Below are 25,810 nucleotides of genomic sequence, written 5' to 3'. Positions count from 1 at the left end.
GTGCATGTCGCTACCAGGGTGAACCTTCAGTTCACCCCCGCGTCCGCGTTAAAATGTAGAAGCCCTTCTGGCTAACATTGAGAAACACCTTACAAAAAAATAAAAAAAAATAAAATAAAAGGCAGATGGAGCATGACAATCGTCCATCGCCCTTGTCAAAGAAAATACGAAATCAAAAACGAATACGAACCTCCGCCAGTGCTATAGCAGGCTATAGCGATTATAGTGTCATGCAATACGTCAAAAGGGGTTTGCTATTTTAGTAAAAAAATGCTGTCTTGTGATATTAAAACGCTGTAAAATTTGTTCCCGAAAACAAACAAAAAGATAAAACATCGTTTTACAGGTTCTCTGCAGATTATTTGGCTTATTTAATTTTGTACACAAATAATAATTTTACATATACGAAGGAATACAAAACTTCAACGTATGCTGCCAGTATTTTGAAAATGAATTTGCCATTTTTATGGGTAAAACGGTAAAATGGTTAAAAGATCTTCGAGGTAGTGCTGTTGGATTTTTCGATCGTGAATGTGATTATTTGTATAGTGCAATAAAGGTTCATGATCATTATAAGATAATTTTAATAAGCATAATACTTTTTTATTAGCAAATAATTCCTTAGAATCGTGTTTCCCAAACGTAGAAATTGCCTTGCGCATTTACTTGTCTCTCATGATCACTAACTGCAATGGCGAACGTTCTTTTTCAACGTTAAAACCAGTGACGGATTAACCCTTAATCAAATTAAGCAATTGCTTAGGGCATCACGTCTGAGGGGGCACCAGAAGAAGCACAAAAAAATCCGTCCGAAGGGCATCACGTCTCACTCTCACGTCACCAAAAACCACACCAAAAAAAGTTTGTAGGACTTAACTTAAGTTGATAAATTAAATGTAGAGATGCGGAAAAGAGGAAAAATATACAAACAAACAGCAGACAAATTCTCATTCTTGAATAAAATACCCGATGCCGATAAAATGTGTGTGATATTTGTGTCCCGATCAAACTGCAGAGCACAGTACTTACAATTTACAAATCTAGTAAACACATATCACCGAATTAATAACAGAAATTCAACAGTTTCATTCATATGTCATAATCTATACATATAATAAATCTGTAGAAGGGTCAATTCTGTACATTGAAAATATTGAAAAAATAAATAGCAGGGGGTGTTACTGCATCGATACCAAGCCCAAATATGTGATTAAAAAATTTTTTGTCTGTCTGTCTGTCTGTCTCTCTGTATGTTCAGGCATCACGTGAAAACTAACGGTTCGATTTCGATGAAACTTGGTATAATTATTCCTTATTATCCTGGGCATAAAATAGGATACTTTTTATCCCGGAAAAATACGTAGAAAAAAAATCTTAATTATTCCGCGCGGACGGAGTCGCGGGCGGAAGCTAGTATGTAAAATAAGTCCCAGACCCAGTGATTCGGCTCGCACAAGTTTACATCAAACACACGCACAATTGTATAAAATAATACATGATGATAAGATTGAATCAGCTTTCCCTAATGTGGAAACAGCCCTGCGTATATTTTTATCGCTTATGATTACAAATAACTCAGAGGAACGTTCTTTTTCAAAATTAATAATATTAAAAAATGAAAAAAGGACAAAGATGATACAAGAAAGGCTCAATAATTTATCGATATTGTACATAGAGTCCGATATATGTATGTTAAAAACGTTAGGCGTTAATAGGTACTATCTTGCGTGATTTCAATGCTCGGAAAAGCCGCAAGGCGCATTTCAATAAATAAATAAATTATGCTTTGGTTTTTGAAGTGAAACTTCTTTATCGGGGTTGGAAAATAAAATTTAGTGTAACATTTTTTCGTTACGCGCCATCTTTTTCTTATTACTACATAGTTACCTACTAAGTTGCAGATAGTAAGTTATTTTTTGAAAAATAAGGTCATAAAGAAGTTTCACTTATTACGTGTGTACACGCACACATTTTTATTATTGTCGCACCTACTCCACTTCTAAAGTACGTTACATCTCATCATCTTATTCTACAAAAAACTAATGTTTTTAGGCGGTAAAGGTTTAAAGACTGATTCTAGTTGACATACGGATAGGGGGGCCCACAGGCATGGATTGCTTAGGGCATCTAGTAGTCTTAATCCGTCACTGGTTAAAACGTATTAAAAACGAGTTAAGAAACACGATGGGCCAAGAACGTCTTAATCACCTTACTTTGATGAATATAGAGTATAATTTGCTTAAAGAAGTCGATAGTGTTATCTCTAAATTGCCCATATTAAATGCAGAAAAGTTTATTTGTAATAGTTTTGTTTTATTTAATACCCTTTAACTTGAGAAACTATAGCAAACGAAGGGCCTCTTGACAGAATTTGCTACAGGCCCCGCGCTGGCTTAATCCGGCACTGGTTTAATTAACAATATCACGTTCACGTAATTGGATGTCCCAATTTCACGCTGAATTGTAAGCAGACAATAACCAAAAACGAGGCGTGAGACGCGATTTGCTGAGCTATGTCATCTGCATTGCAAATTTATTAACTTTAGCTTGCAGCCGACGACGCGCCATATGCGACGCGCGTTATGAGATGACTGTCATTTCACCACACTTGATTGAGGTTCGACTCACACGCGCACAAGATAAACAACATTAATGTACGTGTTCAATTTGGATATCAAAATTTTCGAGAAATTACGTGATTCAATACAAAAAATAGAAACTTCTTTATACTGAAATTAATAGTCAAGGGAATAAACTGAAAAACAATTTCATTTTCAACAAGTTAATTATGCTCATCTTAAATAACATAAAATGTGTTAATTATGTAAGGGTTAGCATCTGTGAGTGCTGAGTGATGTGCATACGGCCCTGGCGCGGCGCCGGCTCGCTGCGTGTCTTCAACTTGCAACGTAGCAGTTGCAGAGTATTCTGCCAAAGACGAGTTTGTTCCTCGACTGCTCCCTGGCGAGAGCTTATAGCACGCTGCTCCTATATAAATAATCATAAGTTATTTGAGAATTTCTATAGCTATGTTTTTCTATATTGATTTTTAATTATTGATCAGTAATGCGTTCGGGGTGTACCGTCTATTGCCTTCCTCAAATATGATTATGAATATTAATGGGATGCTGCAATGGATGTGACATTAAGGGGAAATGAGCAACTCTCCATCATTATATGAAAGGAGTACCTAAATATTATTACGTTGTCGATGTTTGTGTTAATGTTTATTTCAAAGTTCATGTAGATTCCTTGTTTATTTTCTATCCAGTAACACCCAATTAAATTGTATTTATAATCCTAATCCGGTTCTGGTAGATCATATCCGAGTTTGAGCTTTGTTAATTTTCTCGATAAATGGTTGAGTGAATTTCGTTTCACTTGTTTTCGTATGTTAAAATGGGCTTCAATCAATCTTTAAAAGTGATTACTTAATTATAAACTTTTGAGCTAAATGGAAATTAATTATTAAAGCTATTACTTCATTACGGAACAAATCAAAACATGACCTCCTATGAAACTCCGGGAAGCATCAATCAAAATAGGAAATAAGAATAAACATTTTGTAAAATCTTACTTCTTCCAAATTGCGGACAATCTCTTCCAAATCAAATATTTTTTTCTTCAACGTCTCCATCTTTGACGGCTTTCGCGGGGACTGCATTGAATTTTTCATTTCAAACATTACAACTTCCTGCAAACTTTCTGCCTTTGTAATCTTTTGCCTCAAGTTTTTCCATTCATCCTCCTTACTATTCAGTTGGTCTGTCAATTCCTTCACTAAATTCTTTAAGGGTTCCATTTGAGAGGATATATTTATAGACGTAGCTTCGTACACTCGTTTCTTTTGCTCGTACATTTGCTGAATTGATTGAAATTCTTTTTTGATGGGTTTTATTTTATCGGCCAATGGCTGTAGTTCTTGTCGCACTTGTGACAGCTTTTGGGCAGTTTGTGCTACGAGCTAAATGGTGAAAATATAACACACACATTATGTAATGACATAATTAAACATTACATTTGAGAAATACATATTCAAATAAATGATTTAATGTAAGTAAGTAGTTTAATGTAATAGCTATCATATTATAGAAGGGCTCATTCAAGAATTTTATGTAGGTTTATTTATTTTATTACCGAATGAGAATCATTTGTTACCTGTGATAAGTCATGAAATGATTTTGTCTTTAAATCCGTTTGTTCTAAAGATGCTTTTTCGGTTTCATCATCATCGATCTTCATCTTTCTATTATTTAATAAAGCCATTTCTATAGTTGGATCTGAATTGCTTAGAATTTGTAGAGTTCTAGTTAAAATGCCAGCTTCAACCTGAAAGCAACGAGAAAGGATTGAAACAAAATATGTAAATAATAAAGAAAGTAATTCTTTTTACCCGACTACGGCAAAGCAAAAGGAGGGTTATGATTTTGACAGGCTATGTATGTATGTATGTATGTATGTATGTATGTTCATCTGTTCCCTCGTAACGTCTAAACTACTTATCAGAATTTGACAAATGACATATCATTAGAAGCGTCTTTATTGTCCGCTGGTTATAGGCTATATGGAGTTTCACAAAATCTAATGTGGCGTCCTCTATCGGACAAAACATACAAAGTAAAAAAATAAAGTTAAGATAAACATCCCGTGTTTAGTATCATTTGAAAGCGCTTTCCTTGTACATTTTGAATATATATATATTACTAGCATTTGCTCGTGACTTTACCTGTATTCATGGGCTGATTGCATATAATTCACATCTTTTCGTCCATAGCTTCTTTATTAGTTCATCAGTTTAACTTTTGTTGATATTATGCCCCCAAATACACTTTAACACCAAAATAGTACAAATAATATAAAGTGAAAAAACTAAAACCCAACTACGACAATAACCGGCGCTGAAAAAGTATAAAACAAGATTTCAGAATACTGAACTGAACAAAGTTGCTAATGTAGTTGGAAGTAAATGGACACAGTAGACTCTACCAAGATGCCTTCGTTGTAAATTGACAATAATGTCATACAATACTATTCTGAAGTATGCAATATTCCACTATGTAAAGATAAATTTTCATGTTTGGAAAGGCGTAGTCACACGTTACATAATATACCTATCTACCGCAGCACTTCAACAACGGTTATTGTCGTAGTTGGGTTTTAGTTTTTTCACTTTATATTATTATGTCAGAGCAAGCAAAGGGACAGGGTCACCACCGCCCATAAACACTGGTAAGTAAGTACCTAATTAATTTTTAATAAAATAAAATATACCTTAAACGAAGACAAATTAGCTCGGTGCCTTTTATACACTGTACTTTTAGAACGTAAAGAATTAACATACTTCTTCAGCTCTTCGCCTCTCAACACCATATCTCCAAGGAGTTGTTTAACCTATAAATAACAAAAATCAGATACTTATTCTTATATCATATTATATTAAATACTATACTCATATACATATAATATTACTCATAAATGGTACGTATTAAAAACAGTTTTATTATTAAGAGAACCTCTATGATACATAGTTGATCCCTACTTTATAATTCTAATTGATATAATATTCTTAATACGGAGGTCGAAACCCAATCTCTCCGAACTCGATGTCGACCTGTTTTATGGAACGAGAAAATATTTGATCGATTTTCCATGCCCAAAGTTTGTTGGAGAGATTGATGCTATTTCGGAAATGGACGCAGGTTTATAAAATAACGATGAGAAACGAATCACACAAAGTTTTTTGCGATAAAATAAACATAAAATTTGATGTGAAAATACTCTTTTAAAAATCACTTCGTAAGATTTCTGTTAATCAACTAAATTTGGAAATGTTTAATCTTTTAAGTTTGATTAAAAGATATATTAATGATGTATGTATCAAAAAATAAATAAATATCTAGTTAGGTAATTTTAATGAACAATATTAGCTACTGGCACATGAAACCTAGGGTGGGCGCGAGCCAAATGGGACATCGCTCTATTTAAAATTATATCGTTGGCGGTACGCATCAATAGCTTAATATTGTCGTAACAGCAGTGCGATAAAATATAAAAATAACATTTTTAATATAGAATGTTCGATAAATTGATTAAAAGTTGGTTTATTCAATCTAACTAAACTAAATTGATTGATGAAGTTCGGTTCATTTCAATGCCCAATAACGAACAGATGATATTGAAGCGTAACAAGATCTTAATACTTCAGATTGTAGGTCAGCTAAGGTAGCTTCGTGTTCCTTGAGTGTTGCTGCAAGTTCGTGTACGTGAGAAGCGCTGGACTCCTTGTTACGTCGTATAACAGACGCTTGCTGGCGGAAAGGAGCCAACTTATCTTCTTGAGAGCCCGATGTGGCGAGCCGTTGCTGCACCAATTGTTCGATCTCCCCGTTCACTTTGGTTATCTATAAAGCATTTAGGTAACAAATTTTGAGCTGGCATCATAACGAAAGGGGACTATATATTTATAGTTCCCAGACCATGTCTTAAACTACAATTACAATATAATACAGTACAACAATTTATTTGTATCATATTATTATTACGAATATAAAATTTGAATTATTAAGCAAAATATGCATTTTAAAATAAAACATTTACGAAAACAAAATTGTACCTTATCTTGTACTACATTTAAATCGCTACGGTTCGGATGCTGTTCCATTGTTACAGTTTGCATAATATTCAGCTCTTTCTGTAAATTACTAGTTTCCTGCGGCAACTTTTCTTTTACCAGATATCTGTTCAGCTTTAAAGAGAAATAAAATTTTAGAACACGATCAGTAATAAGTACCTGTATTGCCGGTCAGTAAATATTTATAGATGTATTACCTGGATTTCTTCCTGTAAATGTTTGATAACATCGTTAGCAGTCCTAGGAGTGGCGCTCTGCCCATGAATAACATTCAAGTACCGCTTTAGTTGATCTGATGCTGTTTTGAGCTGCGTTTGTTGAGTTTCGTACTGAAAAATAATTATTCATTCCGACATTATCTTTTAATTTGATGCGTCACCCGTATCAAAATAAAGCATCAATCACTCTGTGGACTCGGCTTTATTTTTAAAGCCCTCAATAAATTAAGCATATATATTAAGTCCATAATAGACCTGTCGAAATATCGATTGATAGCATGAGAATTTTATTGGGGCAATCGCTTTTGATGACGTTATATCATAGCCCATTTTTTAAGTTTTAAAGTTGTTCAAAATTGATTATATGTCGTGAAAGCACATTCTATTTATCCGCGATAGAGATAATTACTTATATCTCTATCGCGGATAAATAGAACGGATAAATATACCTACATGACTGGGTATTAACCCAGTCATGTACTTTATTACAAAAACTGAAAAATTTTACGCTTTTTTTTGGTTTGGGTAACTAAATATGGAATTCATTTTCCGACACTTTCCCTGTAGGTATAAACACTAACCTGGGCTTCCAGTTCCTTGGCTCGTTCCTGTTGTAATCTTAAAAGTTTACTTTCATTTAAAAGCTCTTCTTTGTTGTTTACGTCTGTTAGATGTACTTGCACATTTTCTAATCTTTTTATCACTGAAATATATGAAATTGCATACGGAGTCAAGGTATAATAGCATTTAAGAATGGTGAAGTTTTACTTGTTCTGCCTGAAATATAAAATGTGTTTATACCAAAAAACGATGTTTTGTTTGCCATGAATTAGGCTGAAGGCTAGCCGCTTTAACTGCAAAACCTGCTTGAAGCAGAAGACCGGGCGGTTTAGCCGTAGGTAGTGCGAACTGAGCCTTAAAATACAATTGTGTCAATAATTGTACCTATGCTATCGCAATTTGAGAAGTAAAATACGAAATCAACCTATATTATTTCCTTTTTTATTTACAACGTTTTTCGTTGTCTTTCAGGCTTTCTTTCTATATTTTAAACTAGCTTTCCGCCTGCGGCTTCGCCCGCGTTTTCAAAGAAAAACCCGCATAGGTCCCGTTCCCGTGGGATATCCGGGATAAAACCTAGCCTATGTCACTCGTGGATAATGTAGCTTTCGAATGGTGAAAGAATTTTTAATATCGGTCCAGTAGTTTATGAGCCTATTCATTACAATCAAACAAACAAACAAACAAACAAAGTTTTCCTCTTTATAATATTAGTGTAGATGGATGAAGACGTTACCTAGGTAACAACTTCTTCTTGAATTTATATTTTTTGGTTTTTATGGCATTCAAATGCTTTATAAATGCTTAAGACACATAAAACTGAAAGGATAGAATAAATTCGATTGCTCAGGCGGGTCACGAGTGGCTGAGTTGGTTAGGCATCCGCCCCGGAATGGCGCGAAGGATGCGGGTTCAAGTCCCGCCTCGTGATCGAATTTTTTCTATCCTTTATAAATTTATATTTATAAAGCATTTGAATGCCATAAAAACCAAAAAAAATAAATTCAAGAAAAGGTCGTGTTCCATCGTTACAGTATTGTATTCACTGAAAAGTGCTTCATATTGGTTGAAATGGTTGTTAAATCATCTCAATAGATGGCGCGCGGTGTGTCCCTTAAGACACATAAAACTGAAAGAATAGATTAAATTCGATTGTTCAGGCGGGTCACGAGTGGCTGAGTTGGTTAGGCATCCGCCCCGGAATGGCGCGAAGGATGCGGGTTCAAGTCCCGCCTCGTGATCGAATTTTTTCTATCCTTTATAAATTTAAACTTCTTCTTATATTAATATGGACCTATCCGAAGTAAATTAAGTAACATTTAGTCTTAGTCTTAAAAATGAATTTTGGTTTGTATACCTAATATCTAGTTATATTCAATTCAATCTGTAAAACTATCTAAAAACCATCAGGTATCTACAATTTCCGAAGGTTTATCGCTACGAATATTTAGGAGGTTTCGAATACCCATCCCATAGGAATCTGGCACCGATTAGGATTGGCACGGTAGCTTACGTAAACAAAACTACGATCGCTTCTGTTGCTACGTTATATATCTCAGTACAAATAATTTACCTTCCTCACATCCCGCGAATTCAATCACCCAAAGTGAATTAAAATTTACAATAAAATATAGTACCTAGTCCTACATCTACTTACTTAACGACTAACGTATAAGTACCTACACAGAATGAAACGTAAGGTATTTAGTATTTACTTAGGTACTTATTTTATTGTGTTTTGAAAATATGACTTTAACAAAAATAATTGTTTAAAGTTAAACATTTACACTAACACGTTGGTACTTGAAGCATCAGCATTAACATATTTAACTATTATCTGATCTTAAACAGTGGCGTATTTTACACGAATCAATAATTACCGATATCTCGTTCAACTGCCATCTCTTTGATATCATTGATAATTTCCGCAGCACTTTCCTTTTGTAGGTGTCGCGTTCTTTTGTGAACGTCCTTAAACTCATCGATTAGATTGTGATATAACTCCAGTAAGTCTTGGATTGTATTGTTTCTCGCTACATCCGGTGGTATTTCGGGGACTTTTAAATATCTATAAGAGAAGGATTCGTGTCGTGATAACATGAATTATCAAAAATTGAAATATTATAAATATTATAATTCGATTATAAAGCCTATATTAAACAAAAATAACTTCATTTTATTCACAAATTTTCGTTAACCAATTTCCTTATTGGATATCTACATTTTTATTGTCTGTCTCTATTCCTTAATTTCTTATTATATTAACAACTGGCGTACCGCATACGATAACTAGGTAACCATAATGTAAGTGTAGGTATTGTGTCTACAACTGAAATAATAGATAGGTACTATTTTCTTATATCATAACTCTACGTCAACTTCATATTACTAACCGTAATAGCTTCTATTAGGAGTACGTATTATACCATAATAGGCACACTTAATTATGACAGAGCATTCCCATGTGTTAATTTTCACAGCTTAGTATAAACATCTAAGATGGTGTTACCTCAATTAATTTCCGAAACAATAAAACATTAGACGGAAGGGAATAAACTTCGTGCTAAAGCTAACAAACTTTCTCATATACCTACGTACCTCTTTTGTGTTAAACTCCCTAATTGAAATTAACTAGCGCAAAAATAAAGCCACATAACAGAGACTCTACCTCCTTCAATATGTTATCTCCTATATTTAGCACATCTCATCGTAAGCGATTAATGAAGAAAATGACAAACGTACGAAGCATAACAACATCGCAATTATAAGTTCACCCCGCTTATAGCCGCTTATAAATTCGTTATTTTGGTTATAAGTAGGTACTCGTATATTGTAACATGGCTTTTATTGCTCGACGCGAAATTAGATTTTATAGCGATAGTCGTCTACGTGACTCTATTATTGTATACCTTGCAAGATACGCTGTATTCTTAACTTGATCCTTATTCGTTAGAAGCCAATGCAGCACATGGTGAATGGTCCTAGCATCTCCTGCAAGGAGTTGAGATCTAAATACAGCGGGGTCTACTGCAGACGGCGGCCGGTATTTCACATTGCTCAACATTTCCAGTAATCTCACCGATACAATATCACTTTCTTCGAGGGAGATATCCAACTAAAAGTGTTAGAAGCATATTACAAAAGTCAAAATGTTTATAATCATAAATATAAAAAAAAATTACTATGTGGTAGACCTAAATTTATGCGTTAAATTCACAGAACTACATAGGTATATCGAGAATAGTTCTGTGGTTAAATTACCTGTTAAGTAGGTAGTACCTAATATTCACCTATCGATATTCATAAAATATAACGACGAATCGGAAAATCTTTCAGCCTTAGAGTATATATTACAATAGTATAGAGCGAGTGTATTGCACAAATTGCATAGTGCGCATCGTAGGCAGATGAGCTATAGATACTATATAGATGTGTGTGTGACAAATAGGGATGGGTAGGTATCAATTGCGTGTTGAACTATCGATAAGTTATGTAAATAAATATGTATCATAAGTAAATTTTATGTTCAATAAGTTATTAAAGGAAAAATATGAATAAAGTATAAATATGTAATTTTAAATTTGTTTACCAACTGAATAAAGTTTGTTTATTCCATTTGAATATTAAATATTATATAAGAAATTTTCTTGTATTAATTATAAGTACTTTAAAAAAATATGTTTAATTGTAATATCAGAAAAACGTGAGTACTTTTTAAATAATGAAGTTATTAAAATAAAAGACCGGGTTTAGTGCTATTTTTTTAATAATAACTCAAACAATAATAATAATGTTTTAAATATGGTAAAAAACGCCGGTAACAGCCTCACAAGGGTAACTTTGTCAGTGCTCATGGGCGGTGGTGTCACTTCATTAGGTGATCCACCTGCTCAGTTACCTGCTCTTACATTAAAAAAAAAAAAAAAAAAAAATATTAAGGAATAATTAATAATTTAAAATGATAATATGTATAATAAATAATATTAATATTTTTTTATTTAATTTTATCCATTCTACTATCAAAATCTTCAAAATCAATTTAGCGGTTCAGAAAATATATCGTAACAGTACATACAGTCGTATTCATAATATTAGAAAGTGTATCATACAAAACACACCACAAATTTATTTATAATACATTTTTAAAAGAGTTTTAATTTTAAAGTTAAATAAATAATTTGTTAAAATATATTTCTTCTAGTTAACTTTATATCGAGTACAGCGTTGGTCAGGTCACATCACTACGATCACGTGGCGGCAGTGAGGCGCGCGAACGAGCCTGCGCGTGTCCGCCTCCCACCTACCCTTCACCCCCGCGATGCTAGATTTATTTTCATAAAAATAAGTATAACAATCGACTTATTGATGAAATGTGATAGTGGATTTCAATTTTGTGTATTTTCTAGTATCGTTTTTGCAAGATAGAACTGCACATTTCACCATGTTTATTCGTAAATATGAAAAAAAATCCAGAGCAATGCACTTCGTGAGCACTCAACCACGACTGCGAGCGCTCGCGGCGGGAGCGTCGTGTTGTTCCCACCTGTGCCTACTGTTCCCACTTGGTTGTTCGCGCTCTATAGATAGTATATATACTCTAAGCTTTCAGCGAACAAGGCAAATTCCGTATAAGATTTATTAATATAAAGGAAAAGTTACCTTTTCTCCAGCATTGAAATAAACCAGTAAGTCCACAAGTAATTGCAAGAATTGCTTTTCTTCTAAAGCATCAAACTTTATCAAGTCATAATTTCTTCCTAAAGTTGCGTTGATTTCTTTAACGATAAACTTCATCTGCTCAGTCATTGTAGTTATTTTCAATTCTTAGTTTCAAAAAATAAAACATAAATCTTTTCACCACTTTTTCTGTGACCAAACTTGTTTACAGAATTTGTTACTATAGCAACGGACCACGGATGTGTATGTCACCCAGGCCACCCTACTTCAGGACCACAGTTCGGACGCAAAAAAGTTTGTCTCATATTATTACGATTAACTTCATTTTATAGATTTTGTTTTTGGTAAATAAAAAATGTAAAATTTTTGCGCGAGATATTGTGATATTCCTAACAAATAAGTCTGGCAAGTCACATTTAAACAGGTGATGATCTAAGTCATCTAGGCGAACTAGTGTTGTTTCTGAAAATCTAGGTCATCTAGGTGATCTAGTGTTGTTTCAGATTACCATTTGATCTCTTCCTTTAGGAATTTAAGGGTTTAAGTCATATTATTTTAATGAAGTAACTCGACACTTTAAAAAAATATTTTCGGAAAATATTTGTTTATCATAAGGTACTTTCATAATTATGTATATAGGTATTATACATGTTATTTTTTCTTGAAGTAACGTACTTGTAGTTGGTGTACCTTAAAACCTATATCAATGGATACGGACCATGACCATGATCAATCATGACCCTAACGGACATAGGATATGAATAAAAAAACAAAGGTTAAGTTGGAATAATTTATATTTCTATTATGATACAATCATAGATATATCATATTATTGTAATCGTCAAATCTCAACAAGTTACGCTTACACTGTACACTTTGTGCCTTACACTTCAGTAAGTAGATCTCGTTATACAACTGCCAATCACGGAACAATTCGTCTCACAGCCTTATTGACTACATTCCACAAACTTCCCGGCTAGATGCTCTGCTTGAAGGGGAAACAAAGAAACACTAACCTATTTAAGTCTTCTACGAGGTTATAAAATTATACTAGTGGCCCGTATTCCAATATCCGAGTATGAATCACACATTAGTTGTTTGATAATTGTATTTTTTATCTGGTATTAAATTGGAAAGAATGAAATGAACATTAAAATACCTAATAAATATTATGTAATACTTTTTTCAGTAAATTACAAGTGCTATTTAATACTATTTTTTATATTCTCATGATTTAATATTTCTATACAAATAATATATTTTATAATACTATTCAATAAGATTTGTAGATAATAGTAATATCATAATTCTTTGGCCATCAATAACAATACTATAAATACATAAAAAATAAAAAATACGTGTGGCACTCGGGGACTGCCACGGTAAAGCTATTGCATGCTATGCCTTCAAGCCACACCTCCGCCCGTCGGAGCGGGGAGCGTGAGGTTTTTCGTTACGCAATTTCTGGATTTGGTCCCCGCGCTCAAGGCCCGCGATAGAAGCTATGCAATAGCTTAAAATCTCAAATTCTAATAACATTCCAAAAATGTATTAAAAACAGAAACATGATCTTTTATTGATTTTCTATAATATTATAATAGAAAATACGATTATTTATAATATAAAAATACGGAAATTGAACCTTATAATATGAAACCACTCGGATACTGTAAAATGGGCCTTAGCGTCACGTGAATGACGTAATCAAAACACATGACGCGATATCACTGGCTAGTACCTACTTAGCACCAATGAGGAGAGAAGTTAACTTTGTCTATGTCACGACAATATTCAAAATATAAGAAGGTAAAAAGTACGAAATTAGCACAAAAATGTAGTCACATAGTGCAATGAACACAAACAATAATACAGTTTTTATATATGAAACTATTGATAATACGATCTGTTAATAAAATTTATACTAAATTCACAATAATAAATTATTTGTGGATATGCATATTCACTTATACTATTTCTTATGTCCGTGAACACGATATAAGTACTTCAAATCCTCATTATAAAATTAACAATAAGTAAATAAATAATTAAGCTAATTGCGTTTTAATTACAAATAACTAGAGACGATTGTGTACGAACGAAACCTAATCGTGTTTATTTTCGTGATGCGCTTCGAATAAATTCACTTCTACTTACAACTATGGCATGCACCATCTTACATTTATTAGACCCTGAGTTGACAAAATAAGCACGCCGTAATAACAAATAAAGGACATATCGAATCATTTCAATACAAATAGAAACAAAAATTGTTACATTCAATTTATAAACCAAATATAAAATTTATTGAAAATACTAAATTATCGTATTGATTTTTATTAACATAATAATTTGTACTCTTCTAAATTAATGAAATTATATACCATACATACAATTATATTAGCACTAGATCAATGTTAAGTGTGAATAATAATAATTAGTGTTCAATAATCGCTACCCTCGAAAATTGTTTAATTTACTGATAATCGCATTACCGTAATTAACTACAACCCTTTAAATAAAAAATAAGTAAACAAAGTCGACATTTACGATTCATGTGAAACTAATTAATCGATAACATAATAAATTTTCGTTCAGTGTTTCTATAATACACGCTTGGTCCTCGCAATCTTTCTCTCTTGACATAAAAACTTTGATCCTAATTTCACTTTTTGCTAGGAATGTTGTAAGAGAGAGTTAGGAAATGCAATCGAAGACCTCTTTAAGCTAATAATTATCATTGGCGCGATCATAGCCGAAAATTCGGAATATAAATTAAATTTTGATGTCAACAAAATAAATGCAAAAACATAAATAAAAAAGAACCTACTAGAACAAACAACGTCAAAATATTATAAAATCAATATCCTCACAAATATAAACGTACACAATTATACAAAACATAAAAATCATCCTCGAAGACGACACATAATCCGACATCTACACGATACATCTAATAATAAGGTACCTCATATAAAATATCACTACAATCTAAGTCTACGTCTAAATCACAAGATGAACGAAACGAAAATACAAGGCTGAACGCTGTGTGCGGCAACAACGCTATCGCTTCGAGGGACGCGGCTCTCTTTTTCAATTCCACTGAGCGGCGGCCGAGCGATTTGGCGCTAACGTGAACAGAATACCGACGGAACGCGCGTCGCTCTCACAGTAGACCGCCCTTCCGGCCGAACAGGAAGGTACTGAGAGTGCCGAGCGGGGACGAGCTCACCGGCTGACTGATGGTGGTCGTGGGGGTCGCGCCCACCGTCCCTAGATCCGTTCTCGGGCGGGGAGCTCGAGGGCCTCGCGTTCGCCTCCCTAGCGTGTTGGTGTTGGACACGCCGGGAATATCCAGCGCGCCTTCACCGGGATGCGCGGGCACGCCGAGCGGCGCGTCCGCTATATCCGACCGATCCGCCGTCTGCGCGGCCGGCGAACGCAACGTTCTTTTGAGACACGTCAGCTGTTCCATGGGACTGCGGTGGACGAGGCCCGTGTACAACGACCCGGGGGTTTGAAGCGCGAGGGGGGCGGGGGAGCCGTCGGCCGAGGGGGAGGTGAGGTAGCGCCGCCGGAGGATGGACGTGCCGCTGGCGATGAGCGCGTGCAGGGAGGGCGGCGCGTCGCCGGGGCGCGGCGTGGGCGGCGGCGAGGAGTCGGGCGAGCCCAGCAGCGGGCTGTTGGCGGGCGTGGCGGTGGGCGTGAAGTGCGGGCGCGCGGGCGGCACGCAGAGCGACTCGCGGCGCGAGTGCACGGGCGACACGGCGGCGGACGAGCGGCGCGACGTGAGCCGCGAGCTCCACGCGCTGCCGAGCACGCTGCTCGACAGGCTGCTCATGCCGCTGCTGCACACGCTGCTCACGCTGCTACCTACGAGGCTGCCATCGTTTGGATGTAACACGGTGCTGTTGCGGAATAAAATAAGCCTCGTGAACAAGCAATTTCTATATGCGGTTATAGTATATTAGCATGGATATAGTATGGTGATCGCAAGCGCGTTTCGACAATGAACGCTCAATGCTTATCAATACGTTTAAAAGATCTCAAATAAATATTTTATTTTCTAGCATAATTTCTACAAATTAATGTCATTATTAAATTAAGAAGGCATGATCTTTTTATCAATATTTCTTTTATATTGATTAAGTATACCTCAGAAAGCATTACTTACTTGAAGTTAGCTTAAAATTTGATTAAGCATATAGCTTAAAAACCCAATACTAGAATACGACAATTACCTATTAGTGAATGTATAAATGTGACTGGAGTGTGGCAGCCTCAACATGTCATCGTCTTCTTCTACATCAGATAGCCGATACATTCGTAGCCCAAGCGCTTGTGCCGATCGGGAGCCTCGCACACCTACACCTTCTTGTTCTTCTAGTAAGCCTGGAAAATTAATTTACATTGAAAATTTATAGACTGAGAAATCTAATTGGCCTAATAGAAGTTTAAACTTCTACATTATGCTCAACTTAAAAATAAAAATGTATTATTAATCAACTTAACCGATTATAAAAGTTATTTAATAAGTAGAAGCTATAATAATTCTTGGGTCACATTTTCTATTGCACACCTCGGAGAGGTAATGCTCTATTGTCACCAAATCAAAAAATCACGATCCACTCATCTTAAATAATTTCCACCAACTTTATATAGCACTCTTATAATAAAAAAGGTATTCCAATGATTGAAAATGATTTTGACCTTTTGCACGCCTCATAAGCGAAGCGTTGAGGTGGGTACTACTGTCACTTCGCGCAAAACATCTGATTTTTCAAACTTAAAATGTCTTTATGTATCATACATTGCACTTGTAAGATAATACATACACACACATATTAAGAAAAAACACTATTTTTAACATTCATGATATTTTTGATGTCATTTTTGTTATTTAAACTAGTTAAAAAACAGTTTAAAAAAGTTCTGTCTTGGACGTCCGTGTGTCTGTATGTGCGGAGGATTTTCTTGTTAACACGATAGCGACCGAAATACTTTACTAATCGAGTCTTTTTTTTTCTCTTACGCTTGAGTATGCTCAGGAAGAGAACCCTTTCATTTTTCAGGGTCTGATTCGATGTGGTTTAATTGCTATTAAATAAACAAAAAAAAAATATCGACTGTTCTCCATAATTTTAGTATATCTATATAATATGTATATTCTTTATTTTATTTTTATTTTTTTTTATATTTATAGTGTACTCAAAATTCACCATTATAAACTCGATTCTTTATACTATAAGCCAAGGTTTAAAAAAATAAGTTGGTAGTCAGTGGCCACAAGAAAAATAGCTCAATTATTACGGTACCGCTTTCTTTACTTTTCCAACTGTTTTATTTTATTTCTTTTTTATATTTGTATTGTACTCTTTATAAATAATTAATTTTATTGTAAAGGATGAGATTATGAGGCGTGCACTTTTGGATTTTCCAAACTATTTTTATCTCAATTCAACTCAGACAAAGCCGGGACGAGCAGTTATATGTTTATATTAGTTACCTGACATGGTGGGCTTAGCGAGCTGCGCCCAAGTGTGCAGTGTGAGCGAGCCCTCCATCGGCTTGACGATCTGCAGCTTGTGCGGCGCCCGGAACCGCGCCGCGCCGCCCGCCACGCCCGCGCCCCACACCGCGCTCTCCTCGCTTATATCACGCTCTAAATAAAAAAAAAACCTATATTATTGCCAATTTTTTGTTGTAGAAAGTGTCAGTGAGACATTTATTACGAAATAATCATGTAAACTTTTTATTGCATTTTCGATATTCATTAATTTAATTTATTTGACACCAAAATATCCAAAAATAATCGGAACAATACAAATTTAGCATTATAATGATTCTCAAAAGGTCCCTACGTCGGCAAAGTTACAGAGAAAGTTTCTGTAACACTAACCAATGTCGACCGTTAAAGTAAAAATATTATTTATTAGGATTATGGGTACTATAGAGTACCTATTTGAGCTCAAACTAAACTTATTCAATTGTTAATACATTGCAAAAAAAATCTACTTCAATAGGATTCTATAATCGTGCATACCTGTATGCCTGCGGTGCCTCAGTACATGCGAGGCAGCTAACGAGGCTCGTCGGGAATCTATCTCTTGCGGTGTGAGGCGACGCAGCGCGGCCGCCAGCTCCGCGGCGCCCGGCGCACCCGGCACGCCTACGCCCGCACCGCCACTGGAAGTAGGAAGATGATTAATAGACAGATTTTTTTGAAGTGAAACTTCTTTATCGGGATTGGAAAAAAATTTAGTGTAACATTTTTTCGTTACGTGTGACATTTTTCCGTTATTCGCGTGATTCGACGTATTTCTGTAAAGTTGCATATTATAGTAAATTATTTTTTGAAAAATAAGGTCATAAAGAAGTTTCACTTCTTACATGTGTACACTAGTACACACACACATTTTTTTAAACTTTTTTTATGTTAGAGCAAGCAAAGAGGAAAGTCACCTAATGATAAGTGGTCACCACACTACTAGTAAGTGACGCTGCTATTGTTACTGGTGCTTTGTTGACCTTTTAAGGACAAATAAGCTCTTTAATGAAGGCCCCAAAGTCGTTATTATTTTATAGCTTCAACCTGTGGCACTTACGTAAGTAAACTCTCAATCTAGTTTAGTAGTTTGGCTACAATTATTAATGTTGAATAAAAATAATTATCATAACATGAGGTTCTACAGAAATTAAAATTGTTGGAACATACAATTATACAGTTTCTCACAAAAGTACTTACGGGTACATTTCTTCGGATTCCGCATCAGAGACGTCTTCAAAGAAGCTATCCGTAGAGATAGTTTTTGGCTTGGGTTTGATCACACTCGCACTCTCCGGTTCAGAACCGGACAAGGACGCGCCTGACCATCGGGAAGCACACTGCACTGTTTCGAACACCTTTTGCATACTTGAACTGAAAATAATAAACACAAAATAATTTTTGGAGAACCAAGTCCTTTTTATTAAATGTAAAAAAAAAACATCTTTAAATATTTAGCTTAAATCTTCTTGATCAAATATTAGCAGAAACTGTAACTATATCATCAATCGTCTCAAAACACAACAATTTCGCCATCATCATAAATGTCAAAACAATTAATAATTGACTGCTTTATTTTATTTTTAATATGATATTATAACTTCATCTGACCTGACCCACTTTAAACGGATAGATTTCATTCAAACTTTGTGCACTTATCAACGATCCGTAGCCAATACAATACAATGAGTCTAAGCGTGTTTTTTAGATTTATTTTTATTCCTAAAACTATATAACTCAATACATGACTATTAAAGGGGTGACAGACGTACGAGTAAGTACGCGAACTTGTGGCTCGACGACCTTTTTCGCTCGTGTGTCACCCCAAGTACGCGTACTTAAAAACCGTCGAGTAAGTTCGTTGACGATCCAACATGTTTGAAATTTTACTCGAAGCCCGCCTTGGCTCGCACGTCTGTCACCGCCGCGAGCCGAGTAAGTACGCGAACTTTAAAACCGCGACTTTAAAGTTCGTACGTCTATCAGCCCTTTTACTCACTGGGCCAACGGGTCCCCAATGCCCGAGTCCAGGCTCAGCTCGGAGTACACAGACGAGTGCATCTCCCTGTGCAAGCTGTTGGGCAGCAGGCCGGCGGCCGCCGCCACGCTCGGCATGAGGCCGCGCACGGGCTCGCCGCGCTTGCGCACTTGACGCAGCGCCTCTTGCGCCTCCGCGAGGTGCGCGGCCACTTCTGCGTACCTCTCCTGTAAATATAATAAGTACTTTATATAACACTAGCTTTCCGCCGGCGGCTCCGCCCGCGGTTTCAAAGAAAAACTCGCATAGTTCCCGTTTCCGTGGAATTTCCGGGATAAAACCTATCCTATATTACTCGTGGATAATGTAGCTTTCGAATGGTGAAAGAATTTTTAAAATCGGTCCAGTAGTTTATGAGCTTATTCATTACAATCAAACAAACAAACAAAGTTTTCCTCTTTATAATATTCGTGTAGACAAAGGACGAAAATCAAATATGATATGTATTGAAAACTTAAGAAACATATTAAAACACTTCATTAAACTCCGAAAAAGCCAACACATATGGAAACATAACAAGCGTATAAAACGTCATCCTTGAAACGTTCATAAAACTTATTGCATTAAAACTTGTATTTCAATATCCATCCTCGAAAAGTGTATAAACTAGCTGACCCGATAGACCACACGTCGTTAAGTTTTCTTATGTATTAATGTCATCTCTCATCTTTTGTTAAATGAGGAAACATGTAGATGTACAATTAAAGCTGGTATCTCATAAACGATAATAGAATTATTATAAAAAATAAACTTACTACGCGCATACTTCTAGCAACGTTTCGGTTTACTTTAAACTTTTCATACTGTTCATATTAAAAAAAAAACATAGCAGTCTTTATCATTGTTTGTCTATGAGACAAGAACAATGTTTATTTTTTTTATATAGTAGGTCAAACAAACGATGCACACTTCATTCAGATAAGATAAAGAATTACAGCTTAATATCTATATTTATATGCATATACTGGCATTCATCTCAGATATCTATAGTTAACAGGTACATTGAATAGTTTGTTTTTATAATTCAAACGAAGTCTTGGGAGGAAAGGAATAACATTGTAAAACTTTAATTTTTATGTTAATAAAATGCACGTTGTCTTCTTTGTTAAAGAGTCACAATTTAATTATAAATTGAAGTATGATATATTAAACCGAAATAACCGGCGGTAAGTAATTATTATTAGAAACGTATAATATTACCGGCTAGTGTTTATAAACCGTATCAGCTTATCAAACATTTGCATTTATCTTTGTGTGCTATCTAGAGGTCCGCGCCACGCCGGCGTGCCGCCGCCGAGAGACCCCGGCGCGCCGCCGCCGCCGCCGGGTCACAGAAAAATTGGCGCCGAGTTCAAATTTTGCGCGCGAACACAGCACGCGTTGTTGTCTACAACACGGCAACGATAATAGACAATGTCTACTTTATCGATGCCAGATGTTTTACTCCAAAAGCTAGCCAAAAAACACTCCAATAGATTTATTGATGGGGATGAAGACGTCGCTCAAGAGTGTTGGAGATATTTGGCTACGGCTAACCCTTCAGATTTAGGAGATGTAAAGGGCAACATTCTTAAGTTCTGGGAACAAAAAAAAGTTGTTTTTCCTGGGCTTGCCGAATTAGCGCGATCGCTTCTATCTATCCCAGCTTCAAGCACGCCAAGTAAAAGGGTTTTTTCTGTAGCTGGGCTAGTCTTAACTGCGAAGAGATCGCGTCTAAATCCTGCAAAAGTTAACAAAATTATTTTTATCCATGATAATTATAAACATGATTTGTTACAAATCAGTAACATTCATTGCTATGCAGACGACAGTAGGGGGGATGCTCTTTATCCCGGCCGTGCAAACACCTCAAAGGAAAGCCTCAATGAGAGTCGAAACAAACTTGTGCCTGAAGTCGAGTCTTCTCTCCAAGAAGTCTCGGATTGGGGCGAACTTAATCGAGTTCAATCCCCTAAAGACACAGGTTTGCGCGTTCACCGCTAAAAAGACCCCATTTGTCGTAGAACCTCGGTTTAAGAGTACTCCCCTTAGTATATCGCCGAAAATCGGAATTCTCCGAGTTGAAATCTCGAGTGACGTTCAATTCCGCAGTCATTTGGAAGCGAAGGCTAAATTAGCCTCGAAAAAACTTGGTGTGTTCAGTAGATCGAGATAGTACTTCAAGCCGGCCCACCGACTTCAGCTGTACAAGGCTCAGGTGCGACCGCATATGGGGTACTGTTCTCATCTCTGGGCTGGAGCCCCACAGTATCAACTCCTTCCTCTTGACCGCATCCAACGTCGAGCAGCTCGAATTGTCGATGACCGTAGGCTTTCCGATAGGCTCGACCCACTGTCAGTGCGGAGAGACGTTGCGTCTCTCTGTATACTGTACAGAATCTACTATAGGGTGTGCTCTGAGGAATTGTTCCACCTTTTACCAGCCGCACAGTTCCACCACCGGACCACACGCCGTAAAAACCAGTTCCATCCGCACCATCTGGATGGTTGGCGCTCCACCACTGTCCGCTTCACCCGCAACTTCCTTCCGCGTACGGTGAAACTATGGAACGATTTGCCACCTGCGGTGTTCCCGACCAACTACGACATTGGGGCCTTCAAGAAAAGAGCTTATTTGTCCATAAAAGGCCGGCAAAGCACCTGTAACACTCCTAGTGTTACAAGTGTTTATGGACGGTGGTGACCACTTAACATCAGGTGGCCCACCTGCTCCTTTGCTTGCTCTGACATAAAAAAAAAAAAACATTGCCAATAAAATTATTGGCAATGTTTATAATTATCATGTTCATCACTAAATAGTTAAGCTACTTGATTTTAATAAAAATAAATTTTTTATTAAACTTAAAGAGAGATTTTTCTACTGTCCGCCCACCCCCTAATAACTTTAAAAATAACTAGCCCACGCCGGCGACGCCGCGCCGCGCCGGGTGCCGCACCCGGCGCGCCGCCGCTGGGCTTTTGGACTGCGGCGCGGACCTCTAGTGCTATCATAAATCTATGTTATTTTTATGTGTTAAGGCCAATTGGCAAATAATGAACTAGGAATAGAAGTTTATTTCATACTAGCTGTTCCGCGCGGTTTCACCCGCGTTGCTCCGCTCCTGTTGGTCTTAGGGTAATGATATATAGCCTATATAACCTTCCTCGATAAATGGGTTATCTAACACCGAAAGACTTTTTTAAATCGGACCAGTTAGTTCCTGACATTCAACTGCGTTCAAACAAACAAACAAACTCTTCAGCTATATAACATTAGTATTGATTACTGGTAGATCAAAAACACTCCGCCCAATATCTTAGTCATATTATTATATTATAATATACTAGTATTATCAGACAACATAATACCATAATTTTATTACATATACAATAAATTTAAAATTAAATTATAGATAAAGCAGAACAGACAACAACTTACATAAAAATTTTATGCTAAGCAGTATAATTATTTTACAATAGTATTCAATGTGTAATAAAAAGATGAATCTTTAATAAATCACACAAGTGTTAATATTTTCTAACGCCCAATCATATTCACTTTACGCTTCATTAGAGACCACCTTATAAGGCGCGACTGTACTTTCCTATCTACGGCAATTACGTAAACATTTCGCGTCAACGTATCTGCATAATGCGATTTATTACACGTAACTATCTAAAATCCTATTTATATTAAATCACGGGCGTCCAGTAACCCAGATGAGCAACCTAATTCCAGCGAGCGTGAATTTAAATAAAATAAGCATAATTATTTATAGTCTTTTCAAAAATATAAAGCATTCATTTAAAATTGTACCAATGAAATGAAAAACCTTTACAATTCAGTTTATATTCCCACTGTATAGAATAGCTATTTGACCAAATGAGGTAAGCTGTTTTCATATAATAATGTATTGAAACCATATTAGGAACATTACGCGACTTTTCTCAAATAGATAAGTAGACTTTGCCTTTAACGTTAAATCGGTGTGGTTATTTCATAGAAAGTTCATGATATAATCTGAACTTACGTTGAATTGTATTAAATAATCATTCTAGAAAATACACTAAAAGTCCTACCTTAGCATCTGCCAATTCTGACGCGAGAGCATTCTGGTTTTCCCTGGTTATTTCCAATATTCTAAGCGTATGTTCGTGTTCGGTTGTTAGCTGAAAAAAAGAAACGCACATACAATATAAGTCTTAAAAATAGTCACGGAACGGATAGGAGACCTAAAAAACTACACCCACATTTAGATTATTGTGCCAAAACACACTCCATTGACATTTAAAATTGATGCTCGTTATTTGTGTTAGTCGGCACTACCTCAACTAACTCGTTCAGATTTAAAGGCAAACCTGTCAAGTCATTATGCATGTCGAATAACGGTTAATATGCTCGTTATGTTAAATTAAGGGCTTAATACAAACAAATAGATCTACAAACCAAATAAAAGTAATCAACGGAAAGATATTTTGGGAAATAGAATGAAATGAATGTTTCTTGCCGGTTTGAAATTATAACGCCGCGACATTCCGACGGCCCTCGCACCAAAATAAACAAAGGCCTGTCAAGACTGTGATAAATGATATTTCATTGTAAATAACTTAAAATACCATTAGCGAAATTAATATTTCTATTTTTAATTGCCATATAAAACTTAATAAAGGGATAACTTCGTAAAGGGTATATTGTGTTTTGTCTGATATTGTACTATGTAAAATTTTAAACGTTTCATGTGTTTGTTAAAACAATAAAGATTGTAAATTAAATCAAAATTAATGAACTATTCTGGTCCTTTTATATAGCAGACACTTGTAAAATATATAAACTTTATATGAATCCTGATAAGTAAGACAACAAGCTTATAAGTATAGATAATAACAAATAACAATTACCTGCTGTAAATTTCGTTCGGTGATAGTCAACCTCGCGTTTGTCGAATCGAGCTGTTGCTGCAGTTCCGACGACCGTTGCCTTTCCTCCGCCAACTCAGATCCAAGCTCATTTGTCTCCGAATTAGCGCTCGCTAAAATAAAATAGATTAATCTATACTTAATATTATAAAGAGGAAAGGTTTGTAATTATGTATGTATGTATGTATGGTTTTCACGCATAAACTACTGGACCGATTTCAAAAATTCTTTCACCATTAGAAAGCTGCATCTTCACTGAGCAACATAGGCTATATTGCATTTTCAAAAACATTAGAGATCCTTACCAAAAATGCAATAAAGGTGCACCCAAGGTGTAAAAAAATTCCTTAATAAAAATTCTGTCATCGCGTGCGCTGCGGAATCTATTCCTTGAAGTACGAGGATGGTTCTTATGAAAAAAAACGTAAACATGTAGGGACCGCTAGTATTATAATAAGTTAAATCGAAACTAGAATAGTCAATAAAAAAGTCTTGATTATATCTAAGTAGCCCGTTGGCCGTTAAATATAGGCTTCATTTCTCCGAGACGTGCCATATCGCTAGTTTTCAAGGGCTCTATGAAACATTAAGTGAGTTGTCAATGCCATGCAATTTTGTAACATAACTTCAGCTATTGAACAGTATTATAGTTTTCACATAGTTTTTTTTTATTAAGTACACATTGTAAAACTAGCTAAAATCTATAAGGACGATTTACAAAACGCTTACTTTTTAACATCAGTTAATTATCGTATAGATTAACTTTAATTGCACGCTAAACATAAATCCTTGAGTCGAGTTATACCTTGAATACAAAATAAACTAGAGAATTAACTAAACAATCACGATAACGAAGAATTGTTTTCCTCAAATGACCACTTTTGTTGATCGTGGTCGTCTGTAAATAAGCAATCTATACTCAAGTCATTTCTCTTTAGTTTTACGATACTTTGTCGATGTGAAGGAATTTCATTTTGAATACATGTAATGCCAATGTATTTGACGTAATATTATGTTACTATTGCGGTACATATTATCTTTAACTCGATGTAATTTATGATCGTGTTCGAGCCGATCCCGCTACATAAATTCCATTACCCTCGTTTAACATTCTGTACAATAATGTTATTCGACTATTAGACATAAAACATGGACGCAAGAAATTGTATTATTACGGTATTGTATAACAAATACACACCTCGAGGAATTTGAGTGAAATAGTGTTTCTACAATTAGTGTCTTCATTT

The 25,810-nt window shown here is 35.6% G+C and overlaps 2 protein-coding genes across 14 annotated transcripts in view; both read right to left on the bottom strand.

Annotated features, from left to right (window-relative positions):
- Positions 1 to 2,766: 2,766 nt before the first annotated feature.
- On the bottom strand, positions 2,767 to 12,222 carry LOC123691512 (intraflagellar transport protein 81 homolog). Its single transcript, XM_045635962.1, has 11 exons — positions 12,070 to 12,222; positions 10,320 to 10,525; positions 9,291 to 9,478; positions 7,431 to 7,552; positions 6,829 to 6,960; positions 6,614 to 6,745; positions 6,201 to 6,401; positions 5,272 to 5,391; positions 4,159 to 4,329; positions 3,578 to 3,964; positions 2,767 to 2,988 (listed from the first exon to the last, which is right to left on the bottom strand). The coding sequence occupies exons 1-11, from the start codon at positions 12,214 to 12,216 to the stop codon at positions 2,821 to 2,823; spliced, it is 1,974 nt and encodes a 657-aa protein (XP_045491918.1). The 5' UTR covers positions 12,217 to 12,222; the 3' UTR covers positions 2,767 to 2,820.
- A 1,398-nt stretch (positions 12,223 to 13,620) lies between these two features.
- Positions 13,621 to 25,810, bottom strand: part of LOC123691509 (trafficking kinesin-binding protein milt) — a 42,110-nt gene continuing 29,920 nt past the window's right edge. For all 13 annotated transcript variants that reach the window (XM_045635960.1, XM_045635947.1, XM_045635949.1 and 10 more), the window contains 8 exons: positions 24,546 to 24,676; positions 23,727 to 23,816; positions 19,629 to 19,834; positions 18,830 to 19,003; positions 18,128 to 18,270; positions 17,591 to 17,746; positions 16,326 to 16,476; positions 13,621 to 15,992 (listed from right to left, as the gene is read on the bottom strand). In XM_045635960.1, the coding sequence (XP_045491916.1) occupies positions 15,251 to 15,992; positions 16,326 to 16,476; positions 17,591 to 17,746; positions 18,128 to 18,270; positions 18,830 to 19,003; positions 19,629 to 19,834; positions 23,727 to 23,816; positions 24,546 to 24,676 (1,793 nt within the window). In that variant the 3' untranslated portion in view covers positions 13,621 to 15,250. The remainder of the gene's footprint in view (positions 15,993 to 16,325; positions 16,477 to 17,590; positions 17,747 to 18,127; positions 18,271 to 18,829; positions 19,004 to 19,628; positions 19,835 to 23,726; positions 23,817 to 24,545; positions 24,677 to 25,810) is intronic.

The sequence above is a fragment of the Colias croceus genome, chromosome 4, assembly GCF_905220415.1.
Source record: "Colias croceus chromosome 4, ilColCroc2.1".
In the NCBI taxonomy this organism is placed as follows: domain Eukaryota; kingdom Metazoa; phylum Arthropoda; class Insecta; order Lepidoptera; family Pieridae; genus Colias; species Colias croceus.
Note: the sequence above shows the minus strand (reverse complement) of the source record. Positions and strands in the feature narration are given on the sequence as shown.

Coding starts and splice junctions, on each gene's coding strand:
- LOC123691512 (XM_045635962.1), bottom strand. CDS start 12,216: ATGACTGAGCAGATGAAGTTTATCGTTAAAGAAATCAACGCAACTTTA. Junction 10,526..12,069: donor ATTTCAATGCTGGAGAAAAG/GTAACTTTTCCT, acceptor TAACACTTTTAG/TTGGATATCTCCCTCGAAGA. Junction 5,392..6,200: donor TAGCTGACCTACAATCTGAA/GTATTAAGATCT, acceptor TGTTATTTATAG/GTTAAACAACTCCTTGGAGA.